Genomic DNA, 20,058 nt, shown 5'->3' on the forward strand with positions numbered 1-20,058 from the left:
TCAAATCACCTCCCTTTCCACAAGCAAGGTCAAGAACAACATCATCTCGATGCGTATAAAGTTGAATCAACACACTCTTGATCCAATTGATAAAATTCTTCAAGTGAATAATAGGACTAGCCTCCCTTTCCTCTAGTGTCTGATTACTACGAGAACTGTAATGGTCGGCCACCTTTTGTGCCAGAGATTTTGTGCTATCATCTTCGACGCCATGATCTTCCCCTGTGAATACCATTGTGAGACGACAGCCGAGGTTTTGAGTGCGGGGAATGCCAGAATGGACTCCAAATGGGCAGTTTTACAATAAAAAAATATATTTGAGAGCAAATGATGTGCAGGACTATAATGTGCGTGGATCCATTGCAGTGCCTGTTTTTGAGCGCAATACTTCGAAAGTGTATTGCAGTAGTGGAACTTGTGACAACAACATTGAAATTTAATTTCAACAAGGATATTGATAATCTCTGCCATGCACTTTAGAAAGTGAATTTTACTGCTATAATAATGGTGAGTCTTCTTCAAGGCTGCCAACAAAAGTGTTGGTAGGGTTTTTTGGTATTGACGTTGTTGGTTAGGTTTAGGCAATAGTAGCAGCAGAGCAATGGGCTCATCTACAGTCATGAAAAAGGAGCTCGTGGAGCTCTTTGAGATGGCGTGGAAAGCCCCAAACCAAGCTATCACAGATGAGGCAGAGGAACAACGTTGTTTGAATGCTTTTATCTGTACTGTACCTGAACAATGGGTGTTCTTGATTTTACTTAGAGAATGGAGAGAAGAAAGCATACAAGTCTCTTCAATGGTTAATTCAAGTGTGGATTCTGCTGGAAATTCAGATAGATGCTCAACTTCATGTTAATTAGTTTTACAAAAATTAAGTTACTTATGGAGAAACGACAAAATCTTGGTGGCCCTCCATCCAAAGCATTTGAGCATATTTAACGAAGGGCTTGACGTTGATGATGCTTATCCTTACACAACTAAAAATGGTATTTGTAAATAAGATGCAAACAATATTGGTCCAAAGGTTGCTAGAGGTGTCAATATCAATTGGGAATAGAAGATGAACTCAAATCTGCTGTAGGTCTAGTCCTGCCTGTCAGTAAGGCATTCCATTCATTCAGGACTTCTGATTTTTCAGGACTTCAGATCAGCAAGGACTTAAATCAGATGCAAATCACCGACCTTGGCTTCTTCTCTGAGGAAATCATCTTCTAAAATCACCATCAATGTGCCATTAATAATACTGAGGAGGCTTACATAATTGTTTCTGAAGCTTAAATAAACTTGTATTACTAGTTCTGACTTACTATATATATGATTTTTTTTTTTTTTTTTTTTTTTGTACAGTAATTTGTTATATATATATATATATATATATATTTTGGTGTACATATATTACATAACATATGAGTTATATCATTACAGGGACAAATATCTCAGATAATAAATCAATATAGTGACAAATTCTCACACTAGCTGATATTTGAATTAAACAACATAAGAACCTCTAATGAGACCCTGAAACCCTGTATGTATTATCGTGGAGTTTTCAGCAATAAGATAAGTAACCTTCTTAACAGACTTAATAGATCCGAGAGTTTGAACTGGCTCTAATACCAAATGTAAAGACTGAAGTTAAGATTCAACTAGATGGACAAATATTTTTTTTTGTAAAATTCTATATGATTAATTCTATCAAACTAAATGCAATTGCGTACCTGATTCTCCCATCTGGTGTCGGTCCATGTTGCTTCAAATTTACCAAACCAACCTATTCCTCCCTACCTATCTAGGATCAACCTTTACGGTTCCCAGATCCAATGGACTTCAAAATAGAAGTCCATTGGCCCCCATGCCCAAAACTCCAAGAACAGCTCAAAATTCCCAATTTTCAGTTCAAAATCGAGCCCCCGGCTCATCCCTCAAATAGATTGATTTTCTATCACCATTCTCTGTATTTTCTCCTCTCTGCACTATATTCCAAAGGTGAAAGCAATCCTCTATTTTCCCAAAAACTGATTTTTCCTCCCCCCTACTTCTCCTTTCCATTTCTTTTTTTTATATAGGGAAGGTTTCTTCCCTGCGAAGAAACCCCACCTCCCTTTCCTCCAATCAATCCTAAGATTTACCTTATCCATTAAGATATTTTTACTTGAGTTGGTCATTATACGTTAAATGAGATTTCAACTTTATCATCTCAACCGGCTTCGAGAAGAGTATTTTCTTTTAAGTACCTTATCATGAATTGTCCAAAGATTTATGAAGTAAAATAAATCTCGTCCTTTGTAATAATAATTATTTATTATTTAAATAAAATAAATTAATATATTTTATTGTACTACTTAATAAATTAAATAAGGTATTAATTAATACTTTTAAAAACTAATTCTTTTTCTTACATAGACATTTATATAATTAAATTAGTATTTATATAGTGCAATGCCCGCGATGCATGCTAAGTCACCAGGTTCGAGTTCGAGGACCATGAAATTCGAATAAAGTTCGGCAACTCAAATTTTGTCGATAAAATTCGACATATAGAAATTCGAAAAAAAAAATGTATATTAAAGATAGATATATCATATGCATATGAGAAATGGTATGGCAACTTCAAACGGCAGTTTCATCCTTATGTGACGTATTTTATGAGAAAAACCTTCAAAGTTTTCTAAGGAAGGAAAATTATGTTTGAAATTTCTAAGATTAGGTATTTCTGATTTTCTACATTGTTCCAAACATGTGAGCTGTCTACCAAAATATATTTTTATATTTTTATATAAGTTTAAAAATTAAGAGCTAAGTTTAAAAATATAATTAATATAATTATATCAATTAAATAGTCGATAAATATTTATAAATATTTAAATATTTATTTATTAAATTTTTCTTTATAATATATGTCATAAAATAAAAAAAAAATTAAAAATTAAATAGATTATAATTTTATATAAATCATTAATTATAAAAATAATTAATATACCATAAAATATATATAATTACAGAAATTCATTTCTACTTTATTATTAAAATTATTAATTTTTAAAACAATATCATCAATAATCTCTAAAAAAAATCATAATTCTAGTTTGTAACCCGTTATTCTTTTTTATTTAATTTTAAAGGTTAGAAAGAGATTTTTGTTACAATACTATGAATACCCAATATAAAAAAACAACCATAATCTCTTCTACCCAATTTTCGTGTGTTAAAAACCGCACGATCAGCTTGTGGGATGGCCCACGTGGTAAATAAATCGAAGGAGGTCGATCTCGACGGGAGAATAACAGTCGAGGACTCGAAGTCAGTAGCTTTAGAATTTGCGTGATCATTCTCTTTCCGTCCAGCATTTACGTACACTCTGGAATGGGCACGCCCAGGGATTTACATGCACACGCGGGCCGCGGCAGTTTTCTGAGTTCACGCCTCTCGGCCTGGTAAACACTCAAGCGGCAAGCCTTTACGAATCACGATCCAGTCTGGACTCTGGAGTATCATAGACCAGCGGCGGCGTGTAAATTTCAGTAATTGTGGCGTGTAAATTTCAGTAAATTTCAGTATGGCGTCTGCAATGACCAGCGGCGGCAATGAAAGTTGAAAACAACCCGAGTCAATGAAACCTAACTAAAACCCGCGGGCGCGAAAAAAAAAACGAATTTAATCATTGCAGGCGAATTTCAACGTATCGAAACGAATTTAATCGCGATTTTATTCGGCTGAAATTCGAATTCGTCATGAAATTCGAGTTCGCCGAATTTAATGGCGAACTCGAACGAATATATTCGTTTGACCTTCAAATTCGCCGAATTTCGAATTTTATGCATAAAAAACGGCGAATCCGGTGACTTAGTATGCATGTGTATGTAGCTATCATACACACGTCTCGTAAGCATGCTAATAATCAATAACTCAAGTTGGGTCACTACAGGTCTGCACTGCATCTCCTTTCATTATGCTGCATCGTGCTGCCCATAGCACTACCACTGCTAACTGCTGCACTGCAACTCAGTTACTGAGAAGTAAATGATCTCCCAACTTTGACCTCTCTGTTATGCTAGAGTACTCCTAATGCTGAAGCTCCCTCCACTACTGACAAGTGCTCCCTATCGGACCTCTGCGCTGCTGCAACAACTCCCTGCATCTTGCACCAGTGCACACCTCTCTGTGCCATCCTGCACTGGTGCAACACTCCCGTGCCTCTCACACTGTTGCAGCCTACTAGCCTCGCGTTTTCCTGGGATTTCTGCACTGTAGCTCTCTCTGCCGCTTCATTCGCATCCGTCTCTACCCACATCTGCCAGTCCTACTACTCCTCTTCAAGGCTCCCATAGCAAGGTATAATCCAAGAGGTTGGGTAGCTCAAGGATCCTGCCCCTCATCGCCTGTAGTCCGTCTAACTATAGCTCGATGTCTCCCCACTTCCGCTCAAGTGGCGTGCGTGCAATCATGGCACAATCATCATCTGTCTCCACTTCCTTCTATGCCCTTGCTGGCGCTACCTTGGTCTCGGAGGCCTCTCCCTTACTCTTCTTCCTTGGACACTAGGTTGCATAATGACCCAACTCCCCACAGTGGAAGCATTTGACCTTGGAGAGGTCCTTCTTCTTCCATTTCTCTTGCTTTCCCTCAGATGCTAGGGCAACATCCTCCTCCTCCTGCCTAACTCTAATCCCCTTGCCGCTGCTTCCCGTCTTGCTTAGCTTTTTGATCTCTTCTTGGCGAAGAGCCGCCCACATTTCCTCCCAATGTGGAAGGGTCGCTCTACCCAGTATACTCTAGACAAATACCTCCCAGTCTTCTGAGACTGTGTTCAGGGCTATTCTCACCATCAATTCTTGATCTGGCGTGGTCCCTATGGAAGTCAGCTAATCCTGGATCTCATTCAGTCGACCGAGGAAGGTGTCGATCAGTTCTCCCTTCTTTATTTGGTATGAACGCAACTGATTTTCTAGTAACATCCTTCTCTGCACAGAAGTATGCTGGTACAATTTCTTTAGGGCCTCCCACATCTCATTTGTCATTTCCTTTTCGATAATGTGTTACTACTACATGGTCCTTGACCCCGTCAAGGATGATGCTCTTGGCCCTCGCCATTGCCTCCTCATACTTGTTGTTATCAATTGGGTCAACTGGGATTGTTATCGTCCTTACAGTGAAGTGCTTGATGCGATTTTTGTCAAGTACGAATAAGATTCCAGCCTTCCAGACTACGAAGTTTGAGGCTCCGTCCAGTCTGTCCTGTTCTATTACTCTGTGTAGTGCCATGCCACTCTTCTACTTCCCTCCTGGAAGTTCTCGATGTGACGCCCTCTGAGCCTTGATTTCCTCCTAGAAACCCTTCTGCTGATGTTGAGATGCCCCCTACTCTGATCCTCTGTGCAACTGCACCACTGATCCGAATTTCTCGGCTAGAAACCCTCAGTAGCAACTCCCTCCTCCTTGGCCTTGCCCTGTTAGGTATTGTTTTGACTACAATACCCCACCAACTCCCATCTGCAACTTACCCACAGCCTCCTAAACCCCAACAACCTGAAGGTGAGAGCTCCTAGGCTCTGCGCAGTCCCGACACCGGCAAACTAGCTCTCTCAGCTAACTGCGTCAACCCTCTTGGCCTTTGCGTGGCTCTACGTGAGCCTGTCCTTGCCTCCTTCAGCCTCTGCGCAACCTCTTCTTGGCTCGAACTTGATGACACAGGCACTGTGTCACCCCTTCCTTGCTGCTTTGCTGCTAGGAACAACTTTTGTCACTCAGGACAATTGTTTTCTGTTGCTGCTGCTCTGCTCTGTTGATGTCCTCAGTTCTCCTGTGATCTGCAACCACACTCTGATACCATGTTGAAGTTTCTAAGTCTACCAGTTAGAAACCCTCCATGCACTTTACTGATTTATTCCTACCTACTTGTTATGTTAATTAACAAGTTATTTACCATGTAAATACTGAAAATAAATACAAGTGCATGCTCAACACATTACAGATCATCAATTGAAGGAAACAAAAACAAGCACACAAATGACACCGTTATTTTGGACTAATGTCCCTCGAAAAAAACCCAATGCGGGAAAACTGGTGCAACTATCTGAGGGTTTTATTATTAAGCAGTTCTTTTTTGAGTACACTAGGTGCCAAACTGGCTAACCCAACAGAGATAAAAAATCTGGCAACAATACCTCTCTTCGGAAACAGGTATTCAAAAATCCTGTTCCACGAAATCCCTCTCCAGCACAATCTGAAGCTCAACTTCAGCCTTGCTGCCCTCTGCGTCAGCCTGAAACCCTCTGCGTCAACCTACTGAGGCTCTGCGCAGCCCAATGTTACTTGGGAGCGGGAGCAGAAGCGGGAGCGGGAGCGACCATTTTCAGAAGCTCCCGGTTTGGGAGCGAATCCCGGAGCGATTTTTAAAAAATATATATATTTTTTATATTTTTTAATTTTTGATACATATATGTCAACAAAAACATGTAGAATGATGAATTAGATATAAAAAACATAAAAAAGCATAGATTGAACCATATAACAACAATCATCTAGAAGTTATAATCTTCATCAACCACGTCCGCAAGTTAGTAACATAGTAACATACAACATATTGAGTCTCATGATTCATCAATCTTAAAGTTTCAAGCTTTCAAAATTCAATATATAACATTTATCATCATTGATCACCAAAGTTGTACTTGTAAGCTAAGTGTAACCATTACAACAAATAATATCTAACATGAAATGAAATGTTATAAAATGAAATGAAACAACTTTCAACTTTCATGAAGCATCATATTCATAATTCATTACTAATGAGTTATAATTGCCAACTTCAAACTTAAATTGTCATATATTGTTTAAAAAAATATCATAATAAATATGAAAGAGTCAATAGTTATAAAAGCTACTAGAAACTAGAAAAGAGAAGTAAATCTATTATCTATTTCTTATGCTTGGGCCTCTTGCCACCACGAGAAATGTCTAATTTTTTAGTCCTGTTGCAAAATCAGGATCTTTGTCATTAATATCACCCTCCAAGCATTAATATCCAGAGGTATCTTTGTCATTACCTTTGTATCTGTATAGGGATCTTTGTCATTAATATCACCCTCTAAGCACTAACATAAGATAGAAAAAGCATAGCATGTCAAGTCAAGATTTTGTTTGAGTGATGCGTACATTTTTAGAAGGATCATGATAGAGGAGTTCGACAACCAATGTCACTAACATCAAGGTACATAGAGGGATTGGTACTCTTGATTAAATATGAGTTCCATACCCTAATACATGACAAAATTCAATGGAAACATTGCAATCCCCCAATCCTGAAATCCTGAAAAACTGATAAGTATGCTGGATTTTGAATGAAATCTAAAATTCTACTTGCTCCATATGAAATCCAATGAGGACGAAACCACTCTCAAACATCCTGAGTCATTTCATGGTAATGTTAAAAATTTAAGTAAAAGGATGAAAATGAAAATTAAAGAAAATGTCACTTTTACTTTAAGAATTTAACATTACCATGAATAGCATATCAATACTAGGGCCTAGACTTGATCATTAAGTTGCCCCACTCAAAAACTATTTGTTTCTTTCAAAAAAAATTGCATTTCGAACATTACTACAAAAAAAAAAATGCAAAAAAGGCAAAACGCTCTCGAAAAGGCAGGGAGCGAAATTTTTTTTAGGGAGCGCGCTCCCGACCCGTTCCCGAGTCGCTCCCGCCCGGAGCGCGGATCGGGAGCAGGAGCGAGGGGGGGGGGGCGCTCCCCCGCAACACTGGCGCAGCCTCTCTGGCTCTTTGCATCACTCCTGCAGCCTCTGTGATCCGGATTTAAACAGGAACGCAATAGATTACAGAGATAACCATAAATACAGAGATGCAATAGCCATAAACACATAGATGCAGCGGAAATAATGATTCATTTCATTAATGGAAAATACTGAAATATGCTTACAAACAGAAATGGCAATAAACTAGCTAGGGCGATGGTAGCTTATCTCTGAGAAGAGATGTGATGGCTACATGCCTCTGAACTGTTCCGAACTGTATTACAATGAGGCTCGAAGGCCTATTTATTGTTGAGAAACAATGGAAAACCCTTCACATTCCAAAACCTAGCCCTAGAAGATGAAACGCCAAATTGTGGGCCCCGTTTGGGTAAATTGGTACATCAATTTCCCGGGGTCGTAACTTTGGCATACGATCTCCGTTTGACGCGCACGATAGCTCGTTAGAAAGATCTATCCGAGTACTACCACTTTGGGAGGCAACATCGGTCCATGGACCCATGTTGCCCCAGAATCCCAAAAAAACGTCGTTTAGGGCCTCAAAACGGCTCCGGAAGTTCAGGACCCGAAAAACTACTAAAAATAGTAAACTGTGCTACAATTTAGGAAACTGAAAAGACTGAAAGAGACAGTTGTGGGGGTCCAAATGGGATAGGTGGGTGGCCACCAACATCCACCTGGATCATTCCTCCCCCCTTAGGAAGCAATGGTCCCCATTGCGTTGAGTTCCTCCATCTGCTGAACTTGTCCTGCAATCTCTGATGTGTCCAGTGATGGTGGGAAGCATGATCAACGATGGTCCACATTGAACATTTGGTGCAGGCGAAGGAATGGAGGAATGATGTGCTCCAAAGCATTGTTCCCCATAGCCTTGGTACTGTTGTGAGGACCATGTCGGAGTGGTCTGAGCTTCTGATGGGTTCTGGTAAGGCGTTCTTTCTGTCGATGCAACCAGACTTTGTTGCCCACCTGAAACTTGTGTGGTACCCATGTGGGTGAGGAGAAGTTGTTCCTGTGTTTTGTCATGACCGTATCCCTTTGTTGCTGCTGCTGCGTGGAGGAACCCTTTGCAGGGGTCATGGATGTAGCAACGATCTTCCCCTTATTTTGGGAGTGAACCAGACAAATGAATTTCCTGGTTTGTGATATGAGCTTGCTGCCTTTCTTGGTAGTGATCAAAGATGTGGCGGTAGGTGGGGCTACCTCCGGTATCCTGTATAATGAATTATTCAAAGAAATAATGACAGCACGAGGCCTTGACTCATACACAGCATGTCGCCTCCACAAGTATGGTTGGCCTAATAATACATCACAAACATCCAGAGGTGTAACATCACACAATACCTCGTCTGTGAAGGGCTTGATGCTGTAGGGAAGGCGGCACTACTGGCGAACTTTGAGATCTCGTCCTTCGTGAAGCCACCCGATACTGTACGGCTGCGGGTGCGGTGTAGTCGGTAGGCCCAACCGCTTCACAACCTCTGCTGAAATGAGGTTCTTTTGGCTACCACTGTCGACAATGAATCGCAGCGGTGAACCCTTCACCCACATCTGTGAGTGGAAAAGACGCTCCCCTTCCTCTGGATCTTCGGGCTCATTTTTCTTGATCTTGGCGGTGGCAACAGTGGCACTGGGATCCGCATCAATGATCTGCTTCCCTTTACCATTCCCCTTGTCGAGTTCTGGCTCAGGGTCGGAACATGCATCTGATTCGGAAGCCTTCAGCTCAGCCACCAGCGACTGCTTGGTCCGACACTCACTTGTGTTATGAGTGGGACTCTTGTGGAACTCACACCACTTTCCTGTGTCCTTCTTCGGCTTCGTGGTGTTGTTCTTTTCTTGCAGCTTCGACGGGTTGTCTTGGGTCACCCCGCCTTGGCTTTGTCCTTTGGGCTTCGGATTTGCAGATCCAAAGTCTCGCTTCTTCTGTTTGAACTTTTGCTCGATTTTGACAGCGTATCGGTAGGCTGTGCCGAGTGAGGGGATGTTCAAGAATCCCATCTCTTCCTGGATGTATTTGTGTAGGCAACCGCGGTATTTGAGTACCAGATGCAGCTCAGAATCTTTGATACCCAACTGTGTGCGAAGGGTATGAAAAATGTTTGTGAACTCCGGCACATCTTGGTCTCGTCCCTGCCGCAGTGTGGTCCATTTGATGTATTTGTCCTCATAGGTTCCGACAGGGTAGTATTGCTCCTTGATGGCATCCCGGAAGTCATTCCAAGTGGGTGCGGCTGAAAATAGTGAGCCTGTACTTTCATCCTTCTGCTCGCAGTAGGTTTCCCACCAGTCCTTGACGTGGGGGGCTGCTTTGAGAAGAGCGAAAACAATCTTTTCCCGACTTGAAAATTCATGAACAGAAAAATACCCATCTAGCAGATTCAACCATTTATCTACGGCATCTGCGTCTATTTGACCCTCGAAGATGGGGATTTCGAAATTAACTTGTACCTTAAACAGTGTGGCGTTTCCAGAGTCGCTGTTGGAAGCCGATGCGTCGCCTCTGGGTAGCCGCTGAAGGATCTGCGCAAAGTTGTCCATCATCGCGTTCCGTTGTCGCTCGAGCGCTTCTTCGAGCAAGATTTTGATGGGATCTCCTGCCCCCTCGTCTTTCTTCTCGTCCGCCATGGGAGGCCGTCGGGATTTGCGAGGCTGGTCTTGCAAAGGTTCGACCAGTTGAAGCCCTAACTCCTTATATCCCGACCTCGTTGGGGACATGCAAAGAAAAACAGAGAAAAAGCAGACCGCTCTGATACCACTGATCCGGATTTAAACAGGAACGCAATAGATTACAGAGATAACCATAAATACAGAGATGCAATAACCATAAACACATAGATGCAGCGGAAATAATGATTCATTTCATTAATGGAAAATACTGAAATATGCTTACAAACAGAAATGGCAATAAACTAGCTAGGGTGATGGTAGCTTATCTCTGAGAAGAGATGTGATGGCTACATGCCTCTGAACTGTTCCGAACTGTATTACAATGAGGCTCGAAGGCCTATTTATTGTTAAGAAACAATGGAAAACCCTTCACATTCCAAAACCTAGCCCTAGAAGATGAAACACCAAATTGTGGGCCCCGTTTGGGTAAATTGGTACATCAATTTCCCGGGGTCGTAACTTTGGCATACGATCTCCGTTTGACGCGCACGATAGCTCGTTAGAAAGATCTATCCGAGTACTACCACTTTGGGAGGCAACATGGTCCATGTTGCCCCAGAATCCCAAAAAAACGTCGTTTAGGGCCTCAAAACGGCTCCGGAAGTTCAGGACCCGAAAAACTACGAAAAATAGTAAACTGTGCTACAATTTAGGAAACTGAAAAGACTGAAAGAGACAGTTGTGGGGGTCCAAATGGGATAGGTGGGTGGCCACCAACATCCACCTGGATCACTCTGCGTGGATGACACAGGCCCTTTTGGCTCTGTGCAGTCTCTGCTGCCTCTGCGTGGCTCCCTCTGGCTCTGCGTCTGCCTCTCTCTGCTTTTGTGCTGGTCTCTCAGCAATGTCCCTGCCTCTCTACCTCATACTCACTGCCCTTCGCTGCAATTGATCACTGATTCTATCTCTCTTAGCAAACCTTGCTCTAGAGAATAGAATCACTGATCACTCTGGTGTGTTCTCCAAGTAACCCTCAAGCCTCCTCTTATACTTTTCTCGTTGACAAATGAACAGCCGAGATTAAGTCCCTAATCAACGGCTAAGATTAGATTTGGCTTGATCCATGTCTTTTGGACCATTCTAACACAGTTTTATATTAATTCACATTAATATTTTAATTTCCCTAAGTTTAGACTTAGGTACTCCATTAAAAATATTAATTATTTTAATATTTCCCTAACTGTTTAGAATCTGCCCAAACCCTTTCTGGGTATTGGAGATCTCATGTTCCCTAACCTCTCTACGAAATTTTGTGGCTAGAGCACATCCAATGCTACCCTAAATCAATAGAGGAAAGGACTAGCGAAGAAGGAGGTCCCTCTCAAGCATAAGAAGTCGAAATTCTCTTTCTCTCTCTCACACGTGTGAAGCTGTGAAGCTATTGGAGGGGCCGAAAACTATAGTTGGGGGTCTACAACTGGGAAGTCGAATTTCTGGATTGTTGCTGAATAAGAAGAGACTACTAAATCATCTTGGAAGGCTGACTTGGTGGAGGAGGAAGGTTTGTTGGTCTAATGGCTTGTTCTATCTCATTTTGAAGCTACTGAAGCAAGAGTTCTTTGACTGGGTTTTCCCCTATATAGGGGTTTTAACCCTGGCTAAGTGCCTACATCTAGTGTCCATGATTTTCATTTTTTTGTTTTGATAATTGCTTGATGAGAAGAAGATAAAGGAAGAACACAAAGAAGTTAATAAGAATATAATAATATCACAAGTAATTGTCAATATAAGAAAATATTTCTTCCTTTCTGATTTTCTAACATAAAGAAGCTGAGACTCCTGTTGAAAATTTGTGCTAAAGAACCAAGACCGAATTATTAAAGACATTCACCATATTTAAAAGGAAAATCGCAGATCTATGCTATGGTATAAAAGCCGAAATTTTGTAAGCAGTCCTGTGTTACATACAATCTGAACTTGGATAGTGGTATAGGAAGTCGTCTTTGAAGGTCTCCTCAGTATTTGATAAACAAAAGAAAACAACAAATGTCGATAACAACTTCTACTAAAAGTTGAGAAGAAATATTGGTTGGCTATTTGAAGACTTATTATAAAAGGACAAAACATAGTACATTATCTTTGTTGAATAAGGTTATCTCAGTAAAGGTGGCAATTTACAATTATCTTGCACCAGCTTGTCCCATGACCTCAACATCTTAAAAAAACTCTTGCAACAGATCTTGGAAGACAATGGTAAGAAAATATTGAGGTATGTACAATTGTTCTTAACTTAAATCAAGTTAGGATAGATTACTTTGTAAGATCATATTATTGAAAGTTATTACTATCTAGGTTTTTGTGAAACCTTGTTGATTTTTTGGAAATCTTTAAAAGAAACTCTAACCCTAGAAACCCTAGCTTCTGATCTCTAGAATTTGGAGGTAGTCCAAAAAGAAGTTGAAAAACTCTAGTAAGTTTTTGAAAATCTTCACTTGTACTTGTATTTTTGGTAGAACTTGTCAAGCTAATGTTACAGGTACAAATAGAAAAATTAATCTTATAAAGGAGTTCTTCAAGATGAAGCCTCCATCTTCTCACAAAAGGGAACAAATTCAGAGGGAGTCTTCAAAAGAAAACTAAGAAGCCTTGTTGCAGTGGGAATCCTTCATTAGTAAACCTTACAAGGTTTTTGCAAGGAGCAACTCAAGGTATGTCTAAGATCACCTAATTTGTAGCTAATCCTCTTTACATTAAAAGGTTGATCATTTTAAAAATTTGTTTTGTATTACTAACTCCTTCATGCCTAGATCTATAAATCATAAAGATTCTTGTTAGGGTGATTAATCACTAGATTGAATCTACCATTGTCATACAACCCCTTGCCATTTGTTCATTTTGGTGAAACCCTAACCTTTAGGGTTCAATATAAAACCCTACCCTTTTGATGCTTAGGGCATGTTGATGTTAATAATGAAACCCTAGTCTACTTAGGGTTCATTAATAAAGTCTAGAACACATAATGATATCCTACTCTCTTGATGTTCAAGATTTTGGTAATGTTATGAAGAAACCCTAGATCTTTAGGGTTTGGTGAGTTAGGGTTTATAACAAATCCCTTGCAATAAGTCAATATAAATTCCTAGGAATGAATCCCTAGGTGTATATGCTTCCATTGAAACCCTAGTCTGGTCAAGTTTTGTATAGCTATCATTAAATTTTTAATGTTTGTATCTAGGGTTTACGATGAAACCCTACTAGAGATTGATATGAAATGCTAACTTGATCATTGATATCCTTTCATTGATGAAATCTAGGATTTGTGACAAACTTCTAGTAAAACTTGACATAAAATTCTAGGGCATAATATTGAAAATATAAAGTGCTATGATTGGATTGCTAACTTGATTTAGTTGCTAGTATCTAAGGTTTTAAGTCTTGTCAATGGAATATAGGGTTTACGACAAAAGCCCTAGCAAGTCGTTAAAGTCCAGAATATAAAAGATGTAACTCTAGTTGACTATGAACCTAACTAGGTTTAGCTATTTGATGCCTGAATCTTGATTATTTGATGCTTCCATTGTAATGACATGATTTTGATATAGTTGACTTCATGCTTTTGTATATTTATACTTGGTTGTACTTGTTGTTGAAGATTTGCAGATACATAATCTTCAAGATGTTGAAGATGTTCATAATTAAAGATGACTAGATAAGAATAATGAGCATGATGAAAAGAGGGAGTTGTAAGAGAGATGATGACATTAAAAATGAATAGATGATCTTGTTGCCATAGAAAGGATGGTGTTCCTGAAGGAATGGAGCTTTGAATGATTGAAGTTCTCCGATGTAATGATGATGCAAAAGAAAGGTCTATGTGGCTGAAAAATAAAATTGTTGATGGACTTTTTCCCTAGTTAAAAGGAAACTTGGATAAAGGAAACACTGTATATTGCCCTAGTTGAGAGGGAGCTTGGTTGAAAATAATCTCTTCCAATTGATAACTTCATATAAATATCATAAGGATGATTGAGATCGGGTTATAGCTAAAGCACTACAGACAAGTTATTGATGATTGATAAAGTTGCAAACAAAACTTCGTTATATTGAAAAGTGCTAAGGCTGAATTTGGTGTTGCTATAAATTTGAAGAAGGAAGCTTCTAATGAGATGTATTTAGATAATACAATGATGATTTAAGCAACATTAGAATAACTAAAAACCCTGAAGGTTTGTGCTAAACACACACACACACACACACACACATATATATATTGAAAATTTATTATTGATTAGGGTGGTGATTGTGCAGGATCTCTCCATAAGAAGGTTGAATGTTTGAAGCATGCTTGGATTGGTGTATATCTCTGGTTTAATTGATATGGAGAGACGAACAAACTTGGGGCGACAAGATGCTTGGGAGGACATGTGGTCAGGCTGTGATGATGTCTAGATCCTGAAGTAGGGAGGGTGGCATTGGTCTTAAAGCTCTGACCTTGGATACACACCTAGATCCCTGAGTTGGTGTTAGAGCTAAATCCTGATGGTACTTATAGAGGCTAAAGCTGGAACACACCTTAGTCCCACTCAATTAGAATACCCTGGTCAGGTATCTAATCTGTAGCACTACGTGTGATGTAACTTTTTATAGAACATATCATTTTGAGATCTTCCATGTACCTATGTATATATGTAATTATGAATACCTCCCTAGTTAAGAGGGAGTGTTAAAGAATGTAACTAGTGTCGGTTTTCATAATTGTATTGGTCAAAAGAAAGAAAGAAAGAATTATTATTAAATAAATTGACTTATTAAAGCACGGGTTTCATGCTTGGGTCAATGGTCAATAGGTCAAGCCTCCATTTTAGGCTTCTAGGATTTTATTGAGTCGAAGTCAAAGTCATTAATTAAGAGATCCCTTCTTGGGCTCATTGTGTCAAACAAAGAAAATCTTTTTTTTTCAAGTCGACCTATTCAAACTATTCAAGTCATCCAAGTCTCATTACAAGTCGACCTCTTCTACTATTTCATGTTGGCCTCAATAGAATAGACAGAAACAACTATTTACAGTTTATGAATTCGACCCAACTTGAGAAGGAACAAAAAAGTTCGGATCTGCAATTGGACAACAAGATTACAGGTCAAAGTCTGTAAGAATACAAGGGCGAAGTCTATAAGAGGAGCAACAAAAATGCAGAGGTCGAAGTCTGTAATAGGAACAACAAAATTGCAGGGGATGAAGGTACAATAATGGAATTACATAATCAAGTCTATATTGGAGAAACAAGATTGCAAATTTAAGAAGCATATGTGTGTTGATAAGAGGTTGACTTGATGGATGGAAGGAAGACTGTGTCATGGTCAAAAAGGTCTTGGTCTGTCTCATCTTGATTTGGCTCTACTAGTAAAAGAGTTTGATTGGGTTTAACCCTTCATAGGGGCTTTGTCCTGGCTGAGTGCCTACATCTTGTGTTCTCTTGGTGTCTTTGAAGTTTTGACAATTGTCTTGATGATGAACATATAATAACAAAAAGGAAGAAATAAGAACTAATCACAAGTAATTTTCAAGTAATAGAGAAATCAATTTTATAAGAAGCCCTAACTATACTGGCCCATATTTTTCAACATGATGGACACCCCAGAGCACCCTCAAATGCTGGAATGTTGAGCTTCTCTTACTTAGCATGGAGGACTCTTGATGATGTACTAGTGGACCCAACATGCCCCCAGGCTAGCCTTGACACTACTTGATGGGCATTCCTTGATCTAGAGCCTAGATAAGGATGGTTGTCCACCAGGATAATTGAGGAGGTCTTGTTGCACTTGATGGAGCCCCACTACTAAAGAGAGAGCACACTACGTTGTCTACTTGGTACCCATGGAGATGACATAGGGCACCCACAACTAGATTTTGGACACATGGAGACGCTTTGAGGCTTGATTTTAGGACCTTCCCTCAAATTGATGTTGATCATGATGCTTGGAGACCTTTGTAGCCATTCCAAGGCATTTTTGGAGCGTTTTGAACCCTAAAAGGGCATGACGTCATCCTTTTCAGAGGCTTATGACTCACACATGTGGGCATTTATTGGTATATTTTGTTGTTGAGCTAGTGGATTGTCTTGTAACGCCATTTTACTTTGTCTACTCAAAATCAAACTTGTTTTAGGGGATTTTAGTGGATTATTAGAGGTGATATGCCTCATATAAAAATAGGATTACCTCTTTCATTTGTTCATCATCACACTTGTGGATTTTAGTCTTCTAAAAGAGCTCAACTTGTCTTTGTTGTACTTCGCTGCATGTGGAGATGTAAACTTATGTGGATTTTGGTTATTGGAGACTAGTTTTTGTTGTGGAGACATCATTTTGGGATTGAAAGAAAACATATTCTTGGATAAATTGTGAGTATCTTGTTGCATATCTTTTATGGTTTTGCATGTAATGGAATGTCGCTAGGGTTTATGTACTATTCGTTGTTTAAATGCAAATGTTTATTGGAAATTCTTGGTAATTATTGCATGTTAATCAATTATCCTTGAACTCCCTAGAAAATCTCCTAGTGAGTCTTTTTTCTAGTGAATTTTTCCCCTCATAAAATGATATCTAGGGTTAGAAAGTGAAAACTAGGGTTTCCCCCCTTACTCACCATCAAAGATTTGATATCTCTATGGTTACAGTTCCTAAGGCTGCATCATGCAAGTAGGGAAAAAGCACTAGATCTCTCTTGATGATCAAAAACTTGTAAAACTTTATCTTTTTCATCCCTTTAGGGCAAACCACTAGGGCTAGGGCTAGGGTCAAATTCAAGTAGGGCTTGCCTCACATCAACGTTGAAGCTGATTTGTCTTATTTCCACATTGCTTGGCCTTGTCAACTGCTTTTTCATCCCTTTAGGGCAAGCCGCTAGGACTAGGGCAAGGCTGAATTCAACTAGGGCTTGCCTCAAGTCAACGTTGGAGCTGATTTGTCTTATTTCCACCTTGCTTGGCCTTGTCAACTGAAACTCTAGCCTCCTTCTTGGTGGAAATTGCCTAATTAGGACTGATGTCACCAACCATAGGCAATTCAACCCTCTTGAAACCCTAGTTCAGTAAAACGACTTCACCTTACAGCTTATTGAAGGTTTATGATTCCATATTGTTGATCATATCCTTCATGGAAACCTTTTCCTTGTGCTTGCATGCCTATATGCATCATTATTGAATCATATCATGAAACTCTAGGCGTCAAGCACTAATCTCTGGGCTTCTTCATTGGTACATTGTTCCTTTACACAACGAATTGTGCCCCAATCCAAATGAGAAGTACTTTGATGAAGCCTCTTCTACATCACCTTGATCCAATTGAATTTGAATACCTATAGGTGATACATACTAGGAAGCCTCCCATGCCATGAAATTCCACTAAAAAGCAGGGGTAAAAGTGTTAAAGTGATAGTGGTAGCCACCTCATTATTGCATTTAGTTCTAGCCCTTGCCTTGTGAGGCCTCTCACAAGGACTGCTAGATTTTGAGGCAACATGACCTTCTAGTGGCAAACTAGCCATGACCTTTTCCCTAAAAGGGGGAGAGAGATTTGATGCTGAATTGTTAGTTGCTAGGTCTGCCATAGTAGATGACTCATGATGATGAGATACATTTATATTTTTGATGTCATTTTGTATTGATTGTCCACTTTTTTCTTGTGTATTGGACAGCTATTAAAGTTTAAGATTCAATCTAGACTTTGATGTATCATTTTTTATTTGGCATCCACTACATCGTATGTATCGGTATTTTTTTCCATATTTATGTGCCAATGTGTTTATTTGATGTTATTGTTGGCTTCTATGTTTAAAAATTTGAAAAAACTGAATTTGTTTGGTTTTTTAATGCATTTTGCTGTTTGCCAATTTTTTCGTTGATTTTCCCAAGAAGTTTTATTCTGGACCCCAGCAATTTCTTGCTGAGGCCAAGAACAATACTTTAAAGTTTAAACATGACCATGGGGAGATTCTATGCTTAACAATATAGACCACCTCTTTAAATTTTCACTAAACACTTGCCAAAAATATTGATACAAGCACTAAAGGTATCGTCATCTTGCCCAAAAAAAATTCATAAAATACAATATTATAGATATCTAGTTCTATCAATGTTTTCCTCTACCTCCTTTAGCTAATATATGTTCCTTATCCCCATGACCATCGTAATGTTAGGTATTGTAGATGATCGCATATATCACTGACTAGATTTAGAGCCTAAATACAAATCATTACATGAGATATGTCTATTATGCTTTGTTTATTAGGAGTTATATACTACCTGATTTTATATTCATATTTATTTGATTAATGCTAATTATTTATTTAACTTGGATCAATGTGTTAAGATGTTAGCATTATAAAAATATGAAAGAAGCTTATATTATTAATATGCTTTTGTTTACCTCCTTTTTATAACACTACTGTGAAAGGAGGAAAATAATATTCTTTGCTATAACTGTTAGGTGGTTGTGAATGTTTATTTAATATTGACCTTCATGCAATATTCCTTTGTTAATCATAGATGCAGCATGGTTATGACATATAAGCCACCTAACATAAATGCCATTTTAATGAGAGCATTGCAGGGAAGGTATGATGTTGTTTGTCCAATGATGTCTGCATGGGATCTTCACAAAGCATGGCCTGAGGCAGAATTCAAGGTAATGTGAAACTACAAGGTCACGTTGAAAGGTTTACTTTAACAAGCTTACACTCTTATGATTTAGGAACCTATATTCTCTATCAGTAGATCAATGCCCCTGATATATACGAGTTCAGATAATACATGCTTTTAAATTTATCTACTACTAGATCCCTTTTCTAAAGTTTGAGGAGAGGCCATCATTTCATTTTCAGTTGTATAGGCCTTGCATACCAACCATGCAATACTGAACCGTAAAATGATTTCTTGACTTGAAGCTTTATTGAATTATTCCTTGGACTGTAACTTAGGTTATTTGATATTATTGGTGGTCTACAAATATATTTAATAGTTTAAATATTGTCTCATAAATTCTTACAACAAGCAGAGATCTGCTTGATTAGATAGGATTTAGACCGTGATCATAAATTTAATCATACTAGATACTTGTCACACATTTTGTGAAACTGTATTTGTCAGATGGAGTGAAATGTGTTCCAAATTTCTCTATATTGTGTTAATTTACGAGCTTGAAGCAACTAATTTTTTAATTGTTTTTTGACTGCTGAGATGTCGTCATTGTTGTCATTGATGGCAAATGAGCACAAAGCCTAAATTGACATTTGACAATGCAAATACGATCATGATGAAGAAATCATAGGTAGGCTCTTAAGGTCAAGGAAAGAATGCCCATATTTAGTGGTAGACTCAACAGATTCAAAAATAGCAGGAATGGCTGTAGCAGCTCTATATTCAAAGTTATTACAAGAACTTCTGCTTGGATGGAAAGCAGACACCAAATTAGCACTGAGATACTTCAAATAGGCAGAGAGAGAACACGGTGTCAAGCACACTGTCGAATCTTATTGCACTCTGTTGCACATTCTGGCCAAGAGACATGGAACTGTCCAGAGCCACTCAACAGCTGTGTTTTCCCTTGATGAGATGTGCAAGTTACTTAATAGAGAATTGTCAAAGAAAATGGACAGGTGGACTAACCTAATCTGTAAGT

The 20,058-nt window shown here is 39.0% G+C and overlaps 1 protein-coding gene across 5 annotated transcripts in view; it reads left to right on the top strand.

Annotated features, from left to right (window-relative positions):
• Nucleotides 1-20,058, top strand: part of LOC149238396 (proline iminopeptidase-like) — a 327,298-nt gene that overhangs the window by 270,364 nt on the left and 36,876 nt on the right. For all 5 annotated transcript variants that reach the window (XM_089373020.1, XM_089373021.1, XM_089373022.1 and 2 more), the window contains one exon: nt 18,991-19,065. In XM_089373020.1, coding sequence (XP_089229146.1) covers nt 18,991-19,065 — 75 coding nt within the window. The remainder of the gene's footprint in view (nt 1-18,990; nt 19,066-20,058) is intronic.

Source organism: Pinus tabuliformis, chromosome 8 (genome assembly GCF_031772625.1).
Source record: "Pinus tabuliformis cultivar Carrire ecotype Pingquan chromosome 8, CPIR1, whole genome shotgun sequence".
In the NCBI taxonomy this organism is placed as follows: domain Eukaryota; kingdom Viridiplantae; phylum Streptophyta; class Pinopsida; order Pinales; family Pinaceae; genus Pinus; species Pinus tabuliformis.